The sequence below is a fragment of the Centrocercus urophasianus genome, unplaced genomic scaffold (assembly GCF_019232065.1).
Source record: "Centrocercus urophasianus isolate 14NV4802_14NV808 unplaced genomic scaffold, USGS_Curo_1.0 seq_10, whole genome shotgun sequence".
In the NCBI taxonomy this organism is placed as follows: Eukaryota; Metazoa; Chordata; class Aves; order Galliformes; family Phasianidae; genus Centrocercus; species Centrocercus urophasianus.
The window spans coordinates 87208468-87225663 of record NW_024884142.1 but is presented as its reverse complement, the minus strand read 5'-3'; the positions used below and the strand labels follow the sequence as shown (position 1 = coordinate 87225663).

The window sequence follows — 17196 nt, the reverse complement described above, 5'->3', positions numbered from 1 at the left end:
GCCCTCCCTTACGCTTTGCTGGCCGTGTCACGCAATGTAAGTCTTCTTAACAGTGAAATACAGAAACACAGAAGACAGAACTCACTGTGTGACAGCAGCACAGGCCTTCACCCTTTCTCACAGTCTTGTTACAGATGAGAAAATTCAACAGAAACAGAAGGTGAAAATAAGAATTCTGCTAACACGCAACTACAGCCAGAAAAGCAATTCTGCTCTCAGTTCATACAAAGTCTGCTTTAGAGATTAAGTTATTTAACAAGTACAATCGTAAAGACATAGAAAATCAGACAAGTGAGAAGACAAAACGCAGAACAGAAGATTACTTAGCTCCAAGAAAACACTACTAGAAGATCGTCTGTGTTTTGTTACAGCTGGGCTACCAAGGTAGTAACTTGATTTTGCCATTAACTGACTTCACCAATCCTGCCAGGAGACATCACTGGACAAGGGAATCAATTATAAATCCTCCACTGTATCTAAATGGATAATGAGAGCTCTGTAATATTGCTTTATCTATCACAGCAACATATTTTCAGTGGAATGTTATTTATTAAGTCCTTTAGGCATCTTTCAGACCCTCACAGAAAACATTATGTCAGCGTTTATACCCCTGGGATATCCTAATAACTAAGAATGAGACAAAACTAGATCCAGCTTCATCTCCTACAATAAACATTGGTTGGAAGAGATAAGGTTGACTATGCATATCCAATAAAGAGCTCATCACATGGAAAACACTACCCATTACTTTTCTTACTACAAACTCATTAGTTTATTCCACGCCACTGGCTCTTATAAATACTAAGATCTGTTTTGTTATTTAAAATGTTCCACCTGTCTAACAGCAGGCCCACACATTTCCATAGCTCAGCTCAGTGAAAAAGAGCTGAGGAAGTGGATGCCAGCCCGCTCTGCTTTCAGCTCCTCCAAACTTCGCCAGGAAAACAGGTTACAGAAAGGTCAGCATACAGAAAGAATGTCAACACAAGGAGACGTCCTCTTGTTACCGCAATAATACACCTTCCTATACGGCTCTCCCTGCTAAAGGGGGCAAAAAATGAAGTTTTCAAGGACTAGTTTGAGGTCATCTGAGTACACCCAGAACTTGGTTCAGATCTGCTGAAACCCCACCACCGACGAGCTCTGTGTTTACATCAGTAACCTCAGCTCTGCTTGACTGCTTCACTGACCGCAAAGTTCACCCACAGAAAGCAAGACTAAGCAAATCAAAGAGGCTTTAATATTAACCCCCTCACAAATTCAGGACAAAGGCCTACTAAGCTCGCACGTGGATAACATACATGAGTGTATTACTTCCTCTTTGTGACACAGAAGTAACCACGCCACATTATGATTCTCAGACTAATTTCACATTCCTCTTTGAAGGCACCCTGGGCAACACCTTGCCTCGAAATGAAATGGGCAATAACTCTCTCAGGAGAAAAGCATGACTCATTTTCCCTATGCTGTTCTCAACCTAGTTGTAAAGTAAGAAAATGTTTATCTCGCTTTTGCCAACAAGAAATAAATACTTTTAAACTTAGCCCAACATATCCTTGTTCTAATACGTCACCTTCCATCTCACCTGTCACATGCAAACATGAAACACAGACAAATCCATTCTGAGAGAGAACAAAAAGTTACAAGCCGTGCTGAATGTTGACTGCTAACCAAGCAGCGAACCGACGGTGACAGCAATGTAAATATAATAATCACCAAGAAAACTATGACAAATTCAACAGAAACTAGCAGGCCTCACTCACGTAGTGGTAGTGTAAATAGATATATTCAGCCTACGCATGGAGGTAACATCCTTAAAATAAAACCGTGGACACAGAAAACAGAATTCACATCCATCAGTCACATACAGAGCACTGAGCAAACCCAATCAGTAAGGGATCGCAGGCAGCAGACCAGTTTCAAATGCAATAAACATCAAGTGGGCAGTTTGCAGAAAAATAAGAAACAGTGTGAAGCAAGCAGGCTTGGATAGCTATTAGCACAGCACACTAATACTGCAAAGCAGCAAGGTAGGCAAGACAACACAATAACCCTTTTCAATAAAGCCATGAATCGGGCTGGGGGTTAGCACACTGAGAAGGCAGGTACACGAGTGCTGAAGCTTTTCTTACATCCAAGCGAGACAGCCTGAACTAAAGACTGCTCTACCCAAACAAGACGTCACCCTAGGGACGCTCATTTCAAGGCAGAGGTAACGTCAGCGCTACTTTAAAGCGACTGAACCTCCCATCGCAGAACGCTTCGGACCGCTCCGGCACAGCCCTGCCCTTCGTTAACTAAACTGCGATGCCGCTCGTAAGCCTTAAGGGAGCTCCAGGCTCAGCCCCGCCACCCCAGGTGCGCACAGGTGCCTCCCACCCTCGGAGCCCGCAGCGGGCCAGGACAGCGGCAGCACGGGGCACGGCTACCCGAACCGGCACCGCAACGACGGGACGCGGCTCCGGAGCCCGACAGAAGGCCCAACGCGGAGCTGTCCCGGGGCCCGGCCCGCACGCCCGCAGGTACCGATGCTGGTCCCGAGTGCCGGCCGTCCTACTCTCGGGCCCGTACCTTGTAGACGTCGCCGTAAGTGCCGCTGCCGATGCGCTGGATGAGCTCGAAGTCCTCCTGGGGGTTACGCCGGGACAGGTCGCACACCCGCCCGCCGGCACCGCTCATGGTGCCGGGGGAAGCCCCGCTCGGCCGCAGCCCCGGACGGGGGAGGGCAGCTGAGGGGAGGGGAGGGCGCCGGACCGCAGCGCTCACCGCCGCCCCCTGCCCCGGTCCGGCAACATGGCGCCGCGCAGCCACAACGCGCATGCGCGCCGCCCCGCCCCGGCGGGCCGCGCGTGCGCGGCGAGCGGCGGACGTGTGTTTTTTGCGCATGCGCCGCAGCAGCAGCTCCGCGTGAGGCGATGAAGCCACGAGGCCCATCGGGGCGGGACGGAGATAGCGAGGGACGTGAGCGCCGCGCCGTGCGCCATGGCGGCGCTGGCAGTGGTGTTCGGGCGTCGAGCTTGTTTCTCTGCTTGAAGCCTGCTTTCCATTCCCACGTATTGCCTGGGCTTTCTCTGATCTTACAGAAAACCTGTGGGTTTCTCTGTTCTGATTCCTGTTCACCCAAATACCTTCCTATTCCTTTTTCTCAACGCAACACCCACAGGGACACAAAGGCTATGCCAAGGACCAATCTGGACACAGCAGCTTTGAGGCACTGCAGGACACGTTCCATGCCTCGAGAGCCACAGGGTCGGGCTGGGCTGCTGCTCCTTGCCATCCGATCCTTTGGAGGCTGTCAGCCTTACCTGAATCAAAACAATCAGGCAGAGCAAAGCAAACAGCTCTTTTTGAAGCCACTAGAGATACAGGTGTTGGTGTCACAACTCCTTCCAGCTTCAGCCAACCCCATGCGTACCAAGAGACACAAACACCAGCTCTCACCTCAGACTTCCCTCAGTCAAATCACTGCGATGTGCTGCTGTGGTGCCTCCAGGGACCATGAACCCTTACTGTTCTCAACAGCACCCCAAAGCCACAGAACATACGTCACCGAGGCTGGAGGCAGCATTAGTTCCAGGGCTTACTGTGCTCACCACCCATCTGACCAGCTGCCATTTAAGATCTAAAACACCAACGTCCACACTGTGTGTTGGTTGTGGTCATAAGTATGTCCCAAAGAAAGTGCGGGAAGGGAAGCTATGTGGAGGGCCTGGTTGGATCTGGAGGTGGGAGGGAGGTGAAGAGACCCCCACACATCACTCCATCCTGGTATACTCCTGCTGCCCAGGAAGAAGAGCCAAGCCTGGGATACTTCCCAATTTAAGTGTAAAAAGGCAGGAGTGCATCTTGGACGCTTTCTCCCTCTCCTTAAACACAAAGTCTTTATACTTCACAGGAAAAAAAATACTTCTCTCCCCCATCACAATGTGGGCAGCCTGAAGACTCAGCTTCTTCCTTGCATGCTTCCTCTTTAAATCTAAAGGCGTGAATCTTCAGCTAGAGAACCGGTGGTTAGGGGAAAGCACCACCTTACCAGAGCAAGCTCAAGGAGCTGCACCTATGCAGGACGGGACCCTCTGCGCTGGTTGCCTTGGCTGTATACAGCTGCATGGCTATTTACCTCCTTGTAAAGCAGTCATTTCTGTGGTGTCATGTCAAAGAGCAGGGTGCCAGTGGCAGGATGCGCTGGTGTCTCTGAATAACATGGAAAGTAAAAATGAGAGAAATGGTCTTGAGAAAGAGAGAAAGAGAGAACGAGAGAAGGAAAGGAAAGAGAGAAAGAGAGAGAGGAGAAAAGAAAGAAAGAAAGCCACTCTGGCCCTTCCTTTTCTCTTCCTTGCAAGTTCAGTGGCACAGACACTGCTGCCCCAGCCAGCATGTACTGCTGAGGGAAATCGCTAAAGAAAGTAGTATCCTGTGGATAGGGGGGACAAAGACAAGGGAATAAGTAGTCATGCTCCCACATAAAAGGAAATGTTTTCTGAGGGCTGCTGGCACTTGTTGGTCTTTGGACACCGGAACTGGTACTGGGAGCAGGGCAGAGAAGGACTGACAGGAACCAATTGCAATGAGAGCTGTGTGTAGGAAAGGAGGAGCATTACCAGCACCAGGAGGGGAGACCAGAGCACCTCATCTACTTCTCCAGCAGGTATCTCTCAGAGGTGCATTATTAACATGTAGCATGTCTGCCAGCCAATGAGTATGCTTGTGCAACATCCCTTTCAACCTGTCAAAGACAATCCAGCAGTACAAATGTCACCTGCTCCCTAAGTGACAGCACAGCTCACCTTGTCCATTTCCTAAGAACAAGGCAGGAATGAAATGCTAGCTTGCATAGAAAGGTTGCCTTTCCCCTTGCCCCTGCAGGAGTTAGCAGACCTTAGGTTGGAAAACTGCATTCCAGCATCTCTGGAGGACATCCAGCAGCAGATGTTTCAGAAGGTGACGTCGGGAGCCACATGCTAAATAATTATGGCAAAACCTGTCTGCATGGAAACTCCTCAGCTTTCAGAAACTGGAACATTTATGTCCATCCAAGTTACTTTAAATTTAAACTCAAAGATGAAACAGAGAACAAATTCTATCATGGTGTGTTTGCATAAATCCATACTGCACCTACATCCTGAATCTTTTGTGGCTGAAGCTATATGATCACATAGCTCATGTAAAACTGGGAGGTTGATAGCACAGCTACAAAAGCATCCGTATGCAGCAGTCTCATTGGTTTGATCCTAGAGAGGATTACTTTCTACTTACAGGCACTTGTAGGTATAGAGTTGCTTCTACTGTTGGTCTGCCTGGCACCAGCCAGGTGCACAAGTGCCTGTTTCTAAGCATCCCTCCCCTTTCTCCTGCAGGGGAATGGATGTTCACTGTAAACCCCACTTTTTATTTCTGTTTTGGTGGCAACAGATCTCAGAAGAATCACCATACTTCCAAGGCATGGCTGCAGCTGATCTCTGCAGGTGCATCATCACAGCAACCAGTTTCCTTGTGGAAGAAAGCCTCACCCAGCACATTGCAGGTCTTCTGCTCCTCATGACTGGTAATAGTAAAGCACCATTCTAGCGAGCTAATTATGTGTTAAGGCTTCATCAGGTTTCCCTTGAGTAGGCAGCATGTGATGCCAGTAAGTGGAGCACACCTTTCCTTCTCATCTCCAGTTATTGGGCCTTGCATGAACCGATTCACTCACACAAGTGGAATAACCAGTAATTAAAAAACAAAAGAACAACTGAGAAGTGTTCTAAGGCTCATGCAGCAGGACCGTGGGACTAAAACAACCGCTCCCTCTCCATCACATGCAAAGTGATATTTTTTCTCATGAGTAGAGCTGTCCCTCCCTAGAGCTTGCAGTTCTTGGTGTTGGATTGAATGCTTCATGCTGAAGTAGGGAAGGGGAATACTTTCACAAAAACAAAAACAAAAAGTTAGCTGTAAAATTAATGGTTGTTTACAACTATTACAGAGGGAGAGCTAAAGTCCCCTAACAACAAGAATCCAGTGTGAGCTTGAACCATCCGAACTCACAAGGCTATGCACAATGCTTTCTCTCATGCCAAAGGAAATATTTTGATTCGAGCAGCTGTAATGCACAGGCATAGCTTTTTTTTTCCTTTAAAAAGTTTAGAAAGCATAGGCCTGAGGAAAGGCTTGCTGTGCATAGCTAATCTGGCAGCTTAATGAAAATCCTAGCCTGATGAAAAATGCTTAATGAAGACTGAGCCAAGGCTGGGAGGTGGGTGCCTGCAGACAGCTGGGGACAGACTTTCCCCCCAGCTGCCCTTTGCAGAGCTATGCTGTGGGAGGCTGGCGAGGGCCACCCACCGAGGTGGATTACCTGCTCTGTAACTTTCAGATCAGATTACACATAGCACATGCAAAACTATTCTCCTGGCTCCGTGGAAGCATGCATTGGACTGTGCTCCTACAGAGGGGATTCTGCATCACAGCTGCAACTTTTGCTCAGTGTGATTTTTGCCACGTGGGTCAAGTCTGATCGTGAACAGAGGCTTTTGCTATCATGCTCAGTTTGAAGGGGCAGGCGTGACTGAGGTCGCAGAGGAGAATCCTTTAAAGTAATAACCAAGAAGTTAACTGGAAACACTTCACAACCACAGTTACAACACAGTCCAGCACAACTGGGTAACACACTAGAACAACATGAATACCAGTAATTATAACCTGTTAGCTACCCAAGATAACTTGTATCAACAAAGTTGGGTGCAAGTTATTTGATAATTAAGGCATTTCTTTTGTTACTTGCTCTCTGCTGCATCTCAGAATATCAAAGTGATTATTTCATTTGCAGCAATATTTTGCACTATTTCTATTTTCAAGGATCTGTAAGTAAAGAAATAAAGAAAAAGTCACTGTTGCCAGATGAATCCTAGACAGAATTATATCCTTTTTCCCAGGGCATTTTGTGTAATGTTATGATTCAGTACATTTGCATTTGATCTTAAAGTTTGTTGCCTTTCCCCATTTCCCAGTGCTCAAATACACCTTTTCCTAAAACTAAAAAATATGTGCCTGCATCTTTTATACACATATTTATATATCCCTTGTATATGAAGTTCCTGCATAATTTGGAAATAAACGAGATTTTCGTTCTGAGCACCTGGCCTGCCCTGCAAGAAAAGGTGAAATGACTCCATTCCTGGAAGGTCTCTTCCTGCTTAGGCAAACCTGCCTCTGTCAAAACATCTACAGCTACAATGTCGTGGCTTGGAAGTGGTCTTGCAAAGGAGAAAGAGGTCATAAACCAGGAGGATCACAGCATGGTTGGTGCTTACACCACGCATTCACTACAAGCAATGCAGCAGGAAGTTAGAGCCCCAGAAAGCCTCTCCTGTCTGGGCAAAATGCCACCTCAGCAACAAAGGAATGGCGAGTTCTGGAGGGGAGCGGCTTTGCATTTTCCAGTGCTTAATGGAAGTGACAGGTGAGTGAACAGATCAAAGCACCAGTCTGATCTGCCAGACAGCACTCAAACTGACAGTGCCAGTCCCCACAATTAAAATACTTCTGTGCTATGTTGATGCATCTGTCACAGCTCATCCAAAACTACAATCCTCTGCCATCACCTGAAAGCCACTGTTGCCTCCAGTGCATGGCATCCATGCATTCGTTACCAGAGTGGTGTTTCACACCAGGTGGGCACAGGAAAAAAGCTGGCTGGATTACTGGGACTGCTGGACTGCTTCACAACAAGCATGGGCTCTGAACAAAAAAAGAAATGATGGAGGTAAACAACCCATATTGTGAGTGTAGGGATGGGAAGAGAAGGGAGAAGTGAGAGAAGAACAAAAGACTGATGCTTAATGCAATAATCATCCATTAAATGACAGCAGAAAAAGTCAGTGGCAAATTCAGCAAACAGTTGTACAGAGAAGACTAACAACCAACAGATCAATAAATTGAATTAGGAAGAATCAAGACACCAGGAAGCAAGGGCAGGATATATCAGCATCAGAGCTAAGCACAGCTTGGAGCTTGCCTTCCCTGCACTTCTGTGCTTGGCTCTACCACTGAGCATAGAGCAAAATTCTCACTAAATACTGTTAGGTCCTGTTGGAGCCGTATTTTACCCACTTGTGTATTTGTACTGTCAAAAACAAATGGATGCAATAATACTCTATCAAAATGGTTTATGCATCTAATAGACAGTCCTGACGGAATTGGCTGATGTAGTCACCAAGCCACTCTCAGTGATATTTGAAAAGTCACGGCAGTCAGGTGAAATCCTTGGTGACTGGAAAAAAGGCATTGTCACACACACTTTTAAAAGGTGCAGAAAGGATGACCAAGGAAATTACTGACCAGACAGCCTTACCTCAGTGCCGAGGAAGACCATGGAACAGATGCTTGTGGAAGCTATGCTAAGGCACATGGAAGACAGCGGTAATACTAAACAACCAACATGACTTCACCAGGGGCAGGTCCTGCCTGACCAACGTTCTGGTGCTCTACGACAGCGTAACCGCATCAGTGAACAAGGGAAGAGACACTGACGTCACCTGTCAGGACAAGGCCTTTGACATGGTCCCCCATAACGCTGTTCTCTCTAATAGGAAAGATATGGACTTGGCCGGTGGATCGTCTGATGGACAAGGAACTGGTTATGATATTGTACCCAGACACTGGTGGTCAGTGGCTCAGTGTCCAGACTGGATGGAGGTAAGCGGTGCTCCTCATGGGTCAGCACCGGGACCAATGCCCTGTAACATCATGACGTCAACAGTGGGACTCAATGCACCCTCAGCAACCCTATTACACAGACTAGATTAACTAAGACTTCCCCCTTTTCAGAAAAAGAAAACAAAAAATCTACATGCTTCTTTGCAGACAGAAGTCACCTCGAACTGTTAATGCATTCTGCAAGCATTTCTGGCTTCTACACTACGCCTTTAGAGCAATGTTATCAAGCAAGGAAAAACATAATCTTGATAGAAATAAGCTTTCATACTAAAAGCTGAAGCATTCCTATTAGATACACGCAAACCCCACAAGGAATTAATACCAAAAATAATTTATTTTCCACAACATGGTATCTGAATAGCAACAATTCAAATTCATCATAAGATAGCTTTAAAATAATACAAGACTGCAAGGCACGTAGTAAGGCTCTCCGTCCAGTCCTCAAGAATAGCTAGAGGCTTCTTAAGCAGCACTTCCTAAGAATATCAAAGGGGATGAAAACCCATTTCCATGTAGTATTACCATGTTTTTGTGGTACTTCAGCATCTGAAGTCTTTCTCTCATGAAGAACTCATGCTGATATAGAGAGGATTTGTCTAAACAAGGATTTGAGGACAATGCCTTGTTACAGCAGTTTATATTAAAAACATTTGAAACACGGAAAGGAATCTTCCATCTAAAAGCCAAAGTGAGAAAAGCAACAGCCTAGTACACTCAAGTAAACTGAGGTGAGCTAGCAAATGGCACAGAGTTTGGACTAGCAGAGTTACACCAGTTCACTGCCGTGCTGCTTTCAAGTCTATCAGGATTCAAGTTCAACACTGGCACAATGCACAAAAGCCACTAATTCCCAGCAGTAGAGATCTTCCTGTATTTGTATATGAAAGCATCCGTCTTTCCAAGACTAACTTCATAGATGCCATCTGGCACCAGAGACCCAAAACACATCTGTCCACAGCTGAGAACAGGTTCTTCGACACCAGTCCCTGAGGTGGATGAGTTCCCATCATTATTCAAGGCTTTCACAGCGGTCGTTTCACCTGCACCATCAGAAATGGCATTAAGAGATTCATTTTCAGCAGTCTTGGCACTGCCATCCATGCGCTTACGGAGGTCTTGATTCAGCAACAACACAATAATCCCTCCAACACGAAGCACTCTGGCAATTGCAGAAAATAATAACGGTTACGTGTTCGTCCTGCCTGGATTCATTTAGAACTCAACAACAGTGATACTTCAGACGTCATTTGCATTCAACGAAGCACCTAAACACATTAAGTGTAGCTGCAAATACTGCTTTACTGAGTTGGCCCAAGGGAATTTAAATTCCCCAGCCGAATGGGAGAACCGGGCCCTGTACTGACTCACAAACCTTTCTGACCTTAGGAGCTCTTTCCACTTGAGCAGTAGGGAAGAGGGACTCAGCTTCTTAGCTCCTCATATTCTTACAACAATTGAGTCTCAATATGAGAAGCAAGGCCTGAGCCTTCACTGGCCTGCAAAGGAACAGCTTCCCATTACAGCAAAAGGGAGAGCTTTCCAGGCTGGTAAAGCAATTCTGAAGCTGGCCTTTCCCTTTGAAAATGTTGAAAGATTTGTCCCTTTCTGTACTCAACTGACCTTTCAAGTCTGTCAGATACAGGAAACAGGAAAATTAACCACTGTTTATAGTTTATTTTTTCTTACCACATAAAAGAAACACTACACTTGGCTTTGAAAGAAGGAAAAAAAGGCTATTCTGGCTCTCACTGCAAGTGCATTGAATAGTCTTACTGGTAGGGCTCTCATGGTAACAGTCCTCTCCTCACTTCCCCCTTCCCAGGGAGATATTTTGCTTAGAATGACAAATGAGACCAGAAGATAAGAACATGAAACAAGGGTAAAAAGAGGGGACAGTCAATGTGAGCTGACAGAAGACTGCCCTGCCATTCTGTGGAGCTACCTACCCTCTTCCCCATCTTCCCACCACATTCCTCCATTGCGTGAGACCAACATCTGCTGAACAATCCTAGACAAAGGGCTTGTTTTCAGCCAGAAAGTTAAATTAGGTGGCAGATAGCTTCAACTGCCCGTTAGAAGCAACTTGTTATTAGCTTGATATAACTCTGCCACAAAATGACTGGGTGAGAGACGATGAGAGGCATCTGAACAAGACCAGGTGGCTAGCTGGATATTCCAGTACAGTGTCAAAAAGGAAAATGCGTATCACTGCTTTCCAGTCTGAGATCTTTCCTGCCAAGGCAGGCTAGTAGAAGCTTGATTGTGAACCCAAAATGAAAGCATGTGATTTTATACAGGCCTCAACTGAGAAATGTTTATTGCTTTATTGTTTTTAAATTTTGCTTGGTTACCCTCCTTTACTCTTTCATCTCACGATACCATCATGGCTCAGAATTAGTCTCACTTCTTTTTAGCCTGCACTGCCATCAGCACTTCCACTATCTGCAAGACAAGTCACAGCAGCCTCTGAGGAACAAGTAAAGGATGCAGACTTTCACAGTCTGCACAGGATCATGTTACTGAACCGGAGAGTGTTTCGAACAAAGCAGACATTGTTAGCTTGGGATTTAAGATCACAAGACATCATTACATTTCTACCAAAGGCCACACATACCTCTCCATCTCCTGGAGAATATCTGGTAGGAGCTGTATGTCTTTTGTGATCTTGAACTTCTTCCCAAACGGAATATCCGAAATCACGGCATCAAAGCTTTCTGAGGGCAACGGCAGCGCTGCAGAATAAAGGTAGGCCCTGACATCTGACAGTCTGCAAAACGAACAGCAGCCGCGCCCTCATTCACCTGACAGAATGTTCTGCCAGCTCTTTCATGAGTTATGCCACTAGATTCACAGCTGCTCTTCTTTTTTTTTTCCCCTCACAAACAACGTTACAAACATTACCAGCCTAACACACACTGAGTGGAGACAAATCCATGAGAGTACTGCCCAGCTCTCAACATTCTGTTACTGGTGATATGTTTGCCTCAACAGCAAGACTTCCCTAGCAGGGCACTGCACAGTTCCAAATTAACTGCTGCTTCTCAACACACAGTAAATCTTTACAAGCAAAATGCAAAGTAAGAGCTAAGCTTGCAAGTGCTCAAGCACAGATGTTTAAATGTACAGGTACTAAAGGCAAAAAGCCACATGTTGGATTCTCCTCTACCCATTCTTTCTCCCAGTAATTGCATTACAACCAGAATCACTTTAGGGAAATACTGAAAAGGTGTAAGCTCTAACAGAATCAAACTTTCTGCATCCCAGGAGTATTTAGTTTACTTGATAATGATGCAGCAGTGCACCCTCGTGGTGAAAAGCCAATCATACAGCAGGCTGTGTTGACCAAAGTATAGACTTCAGGCGTAAGGGAAGACCGTGGGTGCTTCATCCTACAGGATGCTCAGGACTTACTGGATGAGGCGAGCAATCCGAACGCGGCGTTAGGGTTAGCCCTGCTCCGAGCAGATGACATGACTAAAGATCTCCAATAGTCCCTTCCCACCTAAATGCCGCTGTGATTCTGTGCCAGCCTTTCCAGAATTGGCTAGAGACCATTTTGTGGTTTCCTATTAAGACAGTTACTGCCTGTGTCTGAAGAATATTCTATTCTGAGCTTATTCTTGTCAAATTTCAGAGAGGCACAGAGCAAACAATTATGCAGTCACTACCCATCTATTTATTTTTAAAGATAGCTCTATTACAGACCACCTCAAGAGCACCTATACAACCACTGAAACACAAAAGACTTTGCACTTCAAAAGTCTCACTCTGAAAGCTTACATACATACCTTTCACAGAAGCTTTAAACAACTCAATCTTATCATCCAAGCCCGCGGTCTTAATATTCACACTTGCACCCTCTAATTGTGAATCACTTGTATCCGTACCCCAGTAACAGGCTTCCTATTCACATAAAAACAGAAAAGTCTTTTAGATAATTTGCTGTTCTGTTACACAGACACCTCCATTTCTAGGACAGGCATTCTTAAAAGAAGAGCCATGGGTGCCAAATAGAAGCCCTGCAGACCATTAAATGCAGAGAGCTCACTGCACCTGTACAACACGTAGGACTTTGCTTTACATCCTTCTGGAGGAATGTCTGTCCTAAGACACTTTAAACAACTGTCTATAAAGATTATTTTGGTTCCAGGTTTTCACTGATGGACACTGGTATAACTACAGTACAGATTTTTTCTTAGTGCAACTGCAAGTCTTGTTCAAACCCTCGCTACTGTGAGTGAGACACTTACAGGCCACTCTTTGGCAGCTTCCAGCAGGATGGTTCCCAGCCCACACATGGGATCCAGCACGAAGGCACCCACCTGCAAGAATAAAGGGGTTGTCACACACTGAGCAAGACACACTCCTCCCTCAGTACAAAGCTTACTCACTCATGTACTGATTTCTCACCTCCTACCCAGCTGCACAGAATCCAATGCAGATAACAAGTCATTGCTTTATCAGGCCAAACTGGCTGGTAAGACGGTATCGTATAAAGCATGAATAGCTTTAACAAATACAATGCATCCAGTGTTGAGGTCACATATAGGGAAAATTCATGACTGGACAGCAGACAGATACTGGTTACAAATTAACCTGTGGATCACAGAGGCTTCTGTTTTCCTTGCAAAAACAACCCCAGACTTCAGCTTTGACACCTCAACAGTGAAAAAAACCCTTGCAGTGTAAACATATCTGTACAAGGAGTAACACTGTGCTTAGAAAGACCTGGAACTATAGAGCAGGTATCTGGCTGACACCTGCTGACAGCGCACTCTGAGCACGAGCAAGGCAACCTTTATCCATGTGGATGAACACACAGGGCATGGAAATCACCACACTGCTCCAGAACTCCAGCTTCAGCCCTTCCAAGCAGCAAACCACCCTTATGGAGGGCTCTGCATCTTTGCCATGGACATTCACTTACACTTATTTCAGCCAGAGATGCCATGGCCCAGGCAACAGTTGACCGCAGGCCTGCTGTTCTGATATACTCCCTGTTTGCCAACGGAAGCCTGTAGACACCAAAATCAATGTAAGGTAATGGTACAGCCACCCAGAAAAGACCACGTAAGATGAAATACCAAAAGAACTGAATTTCCCAGGTCTGCACACAGACAGAAACCAGTCTGCTTTTAGCCATGTGCTCACTGCCAAGCCTGGCCTATGTGCTCAGGAAAACTCCAGGTAGGCTTTAAGAATACTGATCCAAAAGCTAAACACAGAGGACAGCAGGACTATTTAGAAATTATGCCTGTTCTGCGCTGCCAAAACAAATCTGGTGATGAGAATGCCTACCTGAAAAGAGGAATCCCCACGACTGAGTGAATGTCATTAAGATGTAGAAAGATCTGAAAGAATAACACCAGAATCTCTCAACTTGAGATGGCAGTAGCTTCAACTCATTTCAGCCAGACACAGAAGATGATTCCATGAATTTCCAATCCCAGTCTAAGTGTAAAAATACATGCTTCACAAATTTATGATTAATTGGAAGTAATCACGCAAGATAAACTGAAGGCCGGTTCAAAGATTATTTAATATCCAGGAGAGGCTTTTTGTCAGGAATCCATCAGCAAGCACTTTGATTTTTACAGAAACTACTTTTTATTTTTTTAAATAATGTTTTTTTTTTTACCTATAAACTTACTGTAAGTGGAGACCACTGACTGCATACTAGCACTTGGCCATTCACTCCCTGCCATTTTTTATTCTCTGTTTTTCTAAAAAAAGCACTGCCATTAAGGAGCATTGCAGCTGGAAGCCCAACACAGATAATCCTTCCAGGCAGGTCGGGGAGCTCCATTTTCCACACGTGGAGAGTCAAGCAGTTTAAATGAGTGCCAGATCTTGAGACACCTCCTGTGTGGGTCCCTCCCCCAGTCAGTGCAGGCCCATGCTGGCCTTTCCAGTGTTTATGACTGGAGCTACAGTGCTCTGCAAGGTGTGTACACGTGCCACTGAAAAACTCTGCTCAGCACTACCAGATGATTTCTAGTTAAACTCAGCAGCAGAAAGACAAATGGGAGGAAGCTGTGGTACTGCAAGCAAAGAGAACAGAGGAAAAAATAAAGGACTCTGGGGCCAATTCTGGATGAAGCAACAGGCCACCCAGCAGACAAGTGCCCTACCTCCAGGTCAGGGGCGCGCAGATCAGCCTGCCATCCAAACTGCTTCCTTAGCGCTATGCCAACTGCTCTTCCAATCTCCTGCAAAGGGAGAGACGAGGATCAGGCAATAAACATAAAAGAAACACGAAAACTACAGATCACAGCCTTGACTGCACAGCCCTCGTAAGTACCTAGGAAGAGTCCCTCTTTATTCATAGAAAATAAATTGTACGAAAAAGAGGAACAACAGCACAGATTGACAGATGTGCAAACATCTCAGAACTGCTGTAAACCTGGAGGGTGGAAAGCTGAAATTCAAGTCCTGCCCAAGTTTGAGCAAGCAGCTGTAGTCATTTCAGGGCCGCATATCACACACAAAGTATTTTGGATGATTGCAAACTGGATCACCTAAAGGGAAACCTACCTACGTGTAAGTGCAATTCTCAGTTTTAATGCTTTTGTCACCTCTAGAAGTCTCTGCCTTCAGACTAACAGCTCAAACACACAGCACAAATTTAAGCAAACGCTTCTGCTGGCAGCCTCGCACATCCCATCTTCCCAAGGCACCAACTTCAGTAGAGAAAAAAGATCTACTGATAACTACTGCTACCTTCAAGTAAGGGAAACCTAAATACGCTGCAGCTACCTTTATTATTATCTTTTCACAGTGAAAATACATTGCAGCTGAGAATAGCGCTGGATGGAAATAGGATGGAAAGCACCTCCAAAGGTCTCTACATCATTCAAGAGAGTTTTGGGGCCCAGTAAGGCTGAGATCCACAGCCCAGAGCATGTCCCAGGGCTGCACCACTCTCCTCAGAAACAAACTCTTGAATGTCCAAGCAGCACCCTTCCAAACTGTCACAACTGGGAGCCGCTCAGCTCCTCCGCCCTTGCAGCAGCCCTCCAGGCAGCTGAGAGCTACGTGCACTTTGCTCCTCAGCCACCAGGCTTCACCTACCCTGCTACTCAGCCTCTTACCTCCACCAGTCCTCAAAAAAAGGCACTGATTTGAAAAAAAGAAGAAAAAAAAAAAGGAAAAAGTAACAGCGTCCTGAAGTTAACAACAGCACTTGTATTTCCACTTTCTTAAGGTAGATTCAGGTTTTACGGCTTTTTTTTCTTCTTCTTTGAGATCAGACATGATCAGTCTGTTACTACTGTTACTAAACAGAATTTAAACTGCAAATAAACTACATGTCTCCTTTCACCTCTGCTAAAATCTGTGAGAACACGGATACTTTATCATACCTGTGAAGTGAGTATCTTGGCAATTGCTCCACTACAACGACACGAAACTCTGAAACTGAAGTTCTGCTTCTCATTCTCAGGTTGCTCTGTGCTGCTTTTGGGAGGGCCTTCTAAAGAAGTCTTGCTTTCAGTCTGGCAGTCCTGGTCACTCTCCTCCTCTGACACCACACAGTTCTCTCCAGCTCCTGCTTGACATTCTTCAGACACAGTCTCTCTTACTTGCTCCGTTTTCTGTCTTTTAGATGCAATATTAATCTCTTCTTCTGGTTTTCTCTTGTGAGGTTTTGGGCTTTCTTGAGAAACCTCATCCTTTTTCCCCTCACGACTACGAAGTTTCCTCCACGTAGCGATAACATCCAGGCAGGACTTGGGTTCCTCAGTGAGAAGGCTTTTAATCTCATGCAGCATTTTCCCTGGAAGAAAAAGCAGTTTAAGCAGTTCAATCTCAGCTCTTCATTCTCTTACAGCACGAGAGCAGCTGTCAACAGAGATCACGCTTAGGTGCCATCGAGATGTGAATCCCGAAGGGCAGCAGCCTACACCACAGACAGCTCTCTATACAGGGGCGAGCAGAGAACGGTACCTTTATTTCTAGAGACGGAAAGCGGGACGCGCTTCTTCAGCAGCAGGAACAGCCGCTCTCCCGACTTGAGCTCCTTCAGCTCGCCCGGTTCCGCGGCGGTGGTGAAGAAAACCTTCCCTAAGACATAGTCCACCTTAGAGAAACAAGCAGACGCGCAGAAACGCGCTTTCTGTCAGCATTGAGGACCCCCCCCGCGGTGGGGGGGGGTACGGCCGCAGGCAGCGCCCCGCGCGGTGCCGCCCTCACCTCAGTAGCGCCGAGCCGCGCGCGCACCTCCCGCGCCAGGAAGGGCTCGAGGCCGCGGCCCGCCGTGCAGAAGTACCGCGCGCCCGCCGCCATCTTGCCCCGCCCCCGCCGCCATTTCGGGCCGCCCCCGGGGCGCGGCGGGGCTCTTCCTCGCGCCGTGCGCCCGAGGGGAGAACGTGACGTGCGGAGTGCCGGCGCGTTGGGAAACGTCATCAGTCTTCCTCCTTCCCGCTTAGTACGGGGGAACGGAGGCGGAGTGTGAAGTACCGCGGCCGCCAGCAGTCCCGTACGGTCCGGTCTGAGCCC

At 46.4% G+C, this 17196-nt stretch overlaps 2 protein-coding genes across 4 annotated transcripts in view; both read right to left on the bottom strand.

Annotated features, from left to right (window-relative positions):
* The window catches only part of MAP4K3 (mitogen-activated protein kinase kinase kinase kinase 3), an 81620-nt gene extending 78909 nt beyond the window's left edge, over positions 1-2711 (bottom strand). For all 3 annotated transcript variants that reach the window (XM_042830250.1, XM_042830258.1, XM_042830265.1), the window contains exon 1: positions 2572-2711. In XM_042830250.1, the coding sequence (XP_042686184.1) occupies positions 2572-2679 (108 nt within the window). In that variant the 5' untranslated portion in view covers positions 2680-2711. The remainder of the gene's footprint in view (positions 1-2571) is intronic.
* A 6330-nt stretch (positions 2712-9041) lies between these two features.
* THUMPD2 (THUMP domain containing 2) lies at positions 9042-16983 on the bottom strand. The gene is made up of 10 exons (XM_042825929.1): positions 16891-16983; positions 16645-16777; positions 16062-16474; positions 14832-14909; positions 13999-14051; positions 13628-13715; positions 12951-13022; positions 12489-12603; positions 11315-11432; positions 9042-9859 (listed from the first exon to the last, which is right to left on the bottom strand). Exons 1-10 carry the CDS (start codon positions 16981-16983, stop codon positions 9544-9546), a joined length of 1479 nt encoding a protein of 492 aa, XP_042681863.1. The 3' UTR covers positions 9042-9543.
* Between the last annotated feature and the right edge of the window lie 213 nt (positions 16984-17196).

Bases quoted from the DNA above. Each gene is read 5' to 3' on its own strand.
- THUMPD2 (XM_042825929.1), bottom strand. From the start codon at position 16,983: ATGGCGGCGGGCGCGCGGTACTTCTGCACGGCGGGCCGCGGCCTCGAG. The intron at 14,052-14,831 runs GTAGGGCACTTG...TTATTCTTTCAG, and splicing joins TGCGCGCCCCTGACCTGGAG to ATCTTTCTACATCTTAATGA. The intron at 13,023-13,627 runs GTAAGTGAATGT...TTATTCTTGCAG, and splicing joins CATCTCTGGCTGAAATAAGT to GTGGGTGCCTTCGTGCTGGA.